We start from the raw sequence: 7,455 nt of genomic DNA, 5'->3' as shown, positions 1-7,455 counted from the left end.
GTGTGTGTGTGTGTGTGTGTGTGTGTGTGTGTGTGTGTGTGTGTGTGTGTGTGTGTGTGTGTGTGTGTGTGTGTGTGTGTGTGTGTGATATTTCATCATATATTCCTCCAAAATCCTCTTCTCTACACAGATACAGGCTGGAAAACATATTTCGATCTTTGGTTTGATGAAGTAAAGCATGAACTATTAACATTAGAAAAATAGAAACGCTCCCTTTCAGAAGACAGACTGCAGCAAAACAATATTTCAAACTTGTGGAAATGAGAGAAGCCTGAAAGCCGACGGCTCTGATCTTCTTCTTCTCGCATTTTAAAGTTTGCATTTAACATCGAGGGTGTAAATCTGAAGCATACCAAACACACAAGCTGTATATTTACATGGTTGGAGAGCTCTGGGTACCGTGCAGAAGACAGATGACAGATGCAGAACAAACAGAAACACAGCAGAGTCGGTGAGTGTTAGACGTGACTGTAACCAGCATTAATCTTCCACAGTTCCCACGGGTCTACTTCGAGCATCCCTTATCTATCACATCTGAAGTAAATGAACCCCAAATGCTGGCAGGTTAAATGTCTTCCTCTCCTCCTCCACCTGCAGAATGCGGTGATTTCTCTTTAGCTACAGTGGAACAAACTCATTTCGCGTGCAGCCACTTTCTTTTGCCACAGTGGAAACCAACTAGGTTCATTTAATATCTCCATTTCTCAGTCGCTCTTTCTGCTTCACCCTCGTTTCCTCACACGGCCGCGTCACTAATCTGTCGTTTGCGTAAATATGATGCTGTACATGTCACATGACCATCCATCCCCTGTGCCAGGCTCTGATGATCTTTTACCTTTTAACCATACGTCGTCAACCCGGTGCCTTAACCGCATCTGTCTGTGCGGATGCCTCCGGCACTCCTCACACTGTGACAGAGAGCGTAATTGGCCTTCAAAATAATCCAGACCCCTTCCTTCATTTCCAGCTAGCCGCCAGCAGTTAGAATTAGACATCGAGTTTAACCAGGGACATTAAAGGCAGACCGTGTGTGTGTGAGAGATACCTTTGACTCATTAAAAATCAAATACATTTTTTTCTAAGATCTCTAATGGGAAATGGATTAAAAATTATCGGATTACAGTAATCTGTTTACAAAAATGCGTTTGAAATATGTAGGCAGTTATTAGTGTAATTATCTCACAGACAAAGAACTGATCATACTGTGTCTCCAGACTTAAATCCAATACAAGGAAAATGCTTCATTTGAGGATCATCCTGCTCCTACTGGAGCTGTGAAGTTCTTTGAGCCTGATGAATGGAAACATGCAGACTGAGCTGATACTGTGATAAAGCATGATATCAGAGCTGACGAGGCCTCTGTGATTGGTTCTACTGGGAGGATTTTTATTGGTGTAGTACACCAGCGAGCGTGATGTGCTAAAAATGTTTATAAGGAAGGTCAGAGGGGAGAACGCTCAAAGGAGTGATTTTTTTAAAACCAGGTGTCTGCAGTGGAGATGTGTATGTGAAGACTTTAGTTCAATCAACCGTTTAACAGAGAAGGTTCCCCAAAACTGTTTCAATGAGGCCAAATTATTAGAGGCGGCCTGAAGAATCACAGACCTGCAGGTTCAAGCTGAAACTGGACACAAAACCTTTCGTCTTATTAATCCTCACATCTAATGTTTTTAATAAATGTCTTATTTAGGTATTTCTGTGGTGTTTTGTTGAATCTGTGTTTCAGTATTTAGTTTTATTCCTTGCACCAGCCATTATCACGCCACCTGCTCTTTCATCGCTCATGCAATAATCTGACTGACTGACTAAGGCTTTATTATAGTATCAACCTTTAGCATATTAAACGTTAGTTTCATAATTTGAAAACTGACTTTTTATTCTACATTCATTGATGCAGCTTGACTTGGTTTTCAGAGTTCAGCCAGATTATAATGAGTGAAAGGAAAGAGAAAAGAGAAAAAACACGAACTCTGAAGCCATTTAGCCATTTAAATCAGCTGTGTTGGATCAAGGACACATCTGAAACCTGCAGGACACCTGCCCTCGAGGTCTGGAGTTCGACACCTGTGCTTTAGAGGAAGCTGGGGTTGGTTCAGTGTGATTGGAACAGAGGAGAGCTGAACTGCTGGGCCGGTGTCCGTGCTTCTTACTGCATTTGTGTTTGTAGAATCCAGTGAGACAAAGAATCGTGGAGCCGTGCTCGGGGCTGCTGACTCTCACCTCGACTAACTCATCAACCTTGAACGCGGCGTCTCGTCTCTGAGAGGAGAGAGGGCAGACTGTCTTGGTTGTTATGATTCCCTTTGAAAGGACACTGTGGGTTTATTGACACCACTCGAGTGGGCTTTTCAAGGCTCGGGGGGATGTGTAATTGGTTTTCTCGTTTGTAGTTTTCTCGAGTTGTAATGAGACGTTTGCGCATTTCCTCGTCTCAGCGGCTCTCGGACAAACTTCCTGCTGTTGTCAGGCAGTAGGACGCTGTCAGAACATTTAAGTCTGGAAAAGCAAGTTGTTTATTCAGCCAGTGTTTGAAGCCAACTTTCCCCCAGCAGAAGGTTTCTTTCACTTTGTTTACTTCCTGCAGTCTGCCATCAACTCGCTTCAGCTTTAATCTTCTCTGCTGCTTTAATATCCGGCAACACGCAGACTGATACACGCAAACACATCCACTCAGCTTACATCGATTCAGAACACAAGAAGAATCTTACGCTGTAAACTAACCCCGACAAAGTGCACCAATTATCAACAGCGAGGAGAATGTAAAGCAGGAGGCTGCAGACACCAACCAGGCCTGAGTAACACTGATTACCTCTCCATCATGGCACCTGTTAGTGGGCGGGAGATATCAAGTGGTCATCAGAGTTGATGTTGGAAGCTGGAAATATGTGTGAGCGTGAGTATTTAGCTCAGGGCTCACTGATGATGCACTTGGGAAACGAAGGCTGGTCCGTGTGGTCCGATCCAACAGAGTGGTTGCTGTAGTTCACTCTGCAGGAAATGTTCATGCTGGTTCTGATAGAAAGGAGTCAGGATACACAGAGCATCACAGTTTGTTGTGCATGGAGCTGCAGATCAATCAGGGTGTCCATGCTGACCCCTGACTCTGATAGCAATGCGGTTATTAAGTGATGACATATGAACACTGCTTCCGGGTCCAAACTACTCTGTGTTTTTAAGGTTGTGGTGTTTTTAACATGTTTTAATGATTTGTATCTTGTGCTGTTTAATTTCAACAAACCCCATAAAAAAAGTCAGTGATCACTGTCAGCCTCGCTCGGTTTTTATCATGTTTTCATGCCTAAGTTTAATTAATTTCCTCAGAAATTCAACATGTCCTCAGTGAAAATCAATGAAAGCTCTTTTAGAAGTGGAACAACATCTAAAGGCTCATCAGAAATTATTACCCACAATGCACACATTCACTCTTTACAGCTTCTATACCGACTCAAATTCAAGCTGCTTGCAGTGTTGATGCAGTGTTGAATCCATGTTGAGCTCTGCAGTCAACTCTCACGAGCAGGTTTTCCACGTTCTGTGATGACAAACACGTCTCCACGTCTTCTGTCTGCATAAATATTATGAACTCTAACTTCTCGTGTCTCTCTGCTCCCTCTCTCCAGGTCCGCCTGTCAACGTAACCTGCAACATTTTCATCAACAGCTTCGGGTCCATCGCCGAAACAACAATGGTGAGCTGATTTATTCTCCATATCACACCTCGGTGTAAAGACTTTCACATCATTTATTTGTCACTTTTGTCTGTGTGGATTCGGACGGTCGGGCAACTAATAGAAACTGTCACGTCTCGTCGCGGCCGTGTTTCAGCTCGGGTAACTCCGCCCTGAAAAATTCAATTAATTTAAACGAAAGCTTCACCGATATTCAGCACATCCAAAAGTTTCACTTTTATTTCCCTTTAAAAATTAAAAGCGTTCTGCCCTGTGAGCGTTTCGAAATTTCTCTGCCTCATTGACTCCGTCTCCCATTTGCTACACTTCATTTGTTAGAGCGCATCACTGCCGCGACCATTTGCATAACAACGTAGCGGCCCCGTGCCTGTTTGTACGCAGTGGAGTGGAAATTTACGCTCAATCATTACACAGAAAACCCATTAGTGCTAATATAACTGAACCAGCAACCTTCACAGAGCAACAAGGCTCAGAGCCGATATGACACCAACCAACCTCTGTGTGTCTTCGTATGTGTGTGACAACAGAGGCTATTTCAGCATCCGCTGCCTCTGTAAGTGTTTGTAAAAACGAGGCACGCTCGTGCCGCTAACCTTCAAAACATACATGAATCACTTCTTCATCCAATGAGAGCTCTGAACTTGTCAGCTGTGTGAACCTTCTGCAGGGCCTCGGGCACATTCGCAGATTAAACATCGTTCAGCGTGCACACGTGTAATGTGGTGTTGTGTTTTTTTACTTTGAGGAATTTTGCATCTAGTAGTAAAAGGCTGTTTTGATCAGCGTGACCAAGCACCCCAGAAAAGTCCTTATTTTCCTCCCTGTTTGCTTTTGCCCGAGCAGCTTTAGAATTTAACAAACACACAAACACTCCTGTGAAACAGCCCACAGCTCCCTGTCTCTGGCAGGTAGTACTGTTTGAAAAACTGGTTTTCAAGGCCCTAAAAGTTGAAGGTCAAAGGAAGGTTTTATGTTCTGCCATCCTGTTAGCAAAGAAAACGTTGTAAAAACACCAAAACAAAAGTGCATTTTTCCTGCGAGTCAGATCCAAAGTCTTTCAGTTTACCTGTGTGCCAGCGAGCCCATTAAGTTGACTCAGTCTGACACGGTGTACACGTTCCTGCTGCTGCAGGAAATACTGACAGTAGTGTTCAACAGCGTGCCGTTTCCCACTGTTTAACTACTGTTCCAAACAGAAACACAGTGTCCTGCTGCTAGGGGAAATTGCGTAGCCCATTTTGAAAAAATATATGACATTTATCTCATCCGAGTGAAAGAGCTCGGGTAATAGAGAGAGTCCAGAAAGTTGTGAAAGACAAAAACTGTATTGTTTCTGGCATTTAGCTTTAATTCAAAGTGAGGCCGCAGTGTCAGCAAAACTCAAAGAGACAGCACCAAGGAATCCCAGTGAGATGCATCCGTTGACCATTCATGACATCACCTCACTCCCAAACCACAGGAAGTAACCCAGGATTTTCCTGGTTTCACAGCAAACCACACCAGAGTGTGCAGAGTGGTTCTCACAAAGCCACACACGGATCGTTACCAATGAGTATACACCATATGGACAAAAGTACTGGGCTACACCACTTCATCTATGAATTCAAATCAAGTGCCTGGCCATGCAGTCTGCCTCTACCAACATCTGTGACACAGTGAGAGGAGTTCACTGAGCACAAGACAAGACAAGAAATGTGTGTCCTGTTAGATATTCCACTATCAGCTGTATGTGGAAGCATTTAGTAACCACAGCAGCTCAAAGCGGGCTCGCAGCTGAGGCTAGTAGTGCAAAGACGCTGCAGAGCTCCAAACCTCCTGTGGCATTACCATCAGCACAGACAAAAGGGGGGGCAGGAGCTTCGTGGCTGAGGGGCTCCTGTAGGTGTAATGTGAAGGTGCCCAGTGCTTTGCCTCATATTACATTATTACTTTAAAAATAAACATAAGACCAGGAAAAAAGAGGGAAACACGTGGGAGAATAGAAATGATAAAAGAATAATGTGTTTGGAAGAAGAAAGGATGGAGGAAGGAGAGAAGAGCAGAGAAATGGTAGAAAGGAAGGAGGAAGGAGGAAAGAAAGACTGAGGCAGAGCCGAGCAGCAAAGGTAGACATCCCACAGTACACACACACACACACACACACACACGCACACACACTGGTGGCTTCTACAGATCCTCAACATGCAGGAAAAAAATCCAGATTTTCTCTCTCACAGAAGCAAAATCAATGGAAAAACTGAAGAAAAGAACACTTTGTGGCAGTATTATTCATTAAAATGATGAGCAGAAGAACACAGAGAAACTTTTAATACCTGTTCAGCTGATGTCCCGCACCTCACCTGCTTCAGTAAAGCTCACTGGGTTAAACAGGTGACCTACTGCACAGGCCTGAGCTTGAATCCACCCTCCTCCTCTCTCTCCCACCTTTCTTATCCACTCTCACTTGCCCTGTCATAACAGGGGCTAAAAAGCACAATTAATATTTACATATAAAGTCAGAGTTATGTCATAGAAGTAGACCACACATGGAAATGCTTCACGCTCTGGACACACCATCTATAGACCAACGAGACCAATTTACGGTGGTTTCCAGTGCTCGGATAAAGTTCTGTGAGAAAATGAAAACATGTTGAAGATCCAATGAGAAACAGAGACCTGAATGAGTGTTTTGATGATGATATAGAAACCAAATATAACAGACCATAGAGTCAGTCCATGCACTGCAGACCACAGTCAGAGCTGGTGCTCTAATCTCTCAAATGGTGGATTATAGGAAAAAGCAAAGTACTGATATAATTGGATTTATCAGCTTTTATCAAAGCAGAAAATCCATTTTAAACCTCAGGAGGCGAAACACAGAGCGAGCAGCAACAAGGACGCTGTTCACTGCAGTGTGTAACTACACTCCATGCTCAGCACACACACACACACACACACGCACGCACACACACACACACACACACACACACACACGTCTAGCTATGTTTGTGAGAAGTATATTTTGTGTTCCTTACCCAGAAACATCACAAAACCAAAACCAAAAAATGTCTAAACCTCTAAAATGTCCTCGACGGGTCCTCACAAAGACATAAGTGCACACGTGCATGTATCCACCGAGTTGCGGGGGCAGGTCGCTGATAGATGGAGTGAGTAGAATGGCGCAGTGCTCGCTAAAGTCCCACCAGTACACGGCTTTATTCCTGTTTCAGCGCTCTTCCCACTCACTCTCTCTCTCACAAACACATATACACACGTGCACACACACACGCACACACACACAAAATCTCTCTTCATTCTTTCACACTTCCTTTGTAGCACACGTGCACTTACAGCGTGTAAAACACACACACTGAAACCTTAAACATCTGATTACTGATTATTGGAATATTAAATCATAACTAAGACATGTATTATATTAAAAAGTGTTGAGCTGCTGTTTCTTTTCTTCTTAACACAGGTCATACATTTTGATATAATTCCGAAGGTGATAAAACAACTTTTTAGCCATGCAGCATGACAAACAGCTGGGTTTCTATTTTAATTGCGATATTCTTGCACAGTGAACTCAGCCTGTTAATACCCAGAGTACACGTTTCTAATACCAAAGCATATGACAGAAAATATAAACCATGTGATCATAGTATGAGAGTGAGCTTCAAGCTTTTCTTTCGTATATACAGTGGGGCAAAAAAGTATTTAGTCAGCCACCGATTGTGCAAGTTCCCCCACTTAAAATGATGACAGAGGTCAGTAATTTGCACCAGAGG

General features: G+C 43.4%; 1 protein-coding gene across 6 annotated transcripts in view; it reads left to right on the top strand.

Moving 5' to 3' along the window:
* The window catches only part of glra1 (glycine receptor, alpha 1), a 118,303-nt gene that overhangs the window by 50,769 nt on the left and 60,079 nt on the right, over positions 1-7,455 (top strand). For all 6 annotated transcript variants that reach the window (XM_005741237.2, XM_005741236.2, XM_005741235.2 and 3 more), the window contains one exon: positions 3,621-3,688. In XM_005741237.2, coding sequence (XP_005741294.1) covers positions 3,621-3,688 — 68 coding nt within the window. The remainder of the gene's footprint in view (positions 1-3,620; positions 3,689-7,455) is intronic.

Source organism: Pundamilia nyererei, unplaced genomic scaffold, assembly GCF_000239375.1.
Source record: "Pundamilia nyererei isolate P.nyererei 1_Seehausen unplaced genomic scaffold, PunNye1.0 scaffold00108, whole genome shotgun sequence".
Lineage (NCBI taxonomy): Eukaryota > Metazoa > Chordata > Actinopteri > Cichliformes > Cichlidae > Pundamilia > Pundamilia nyererei.
This window is presented reverse-complemented; position numbering and strand designations above follow the sequence as displayed.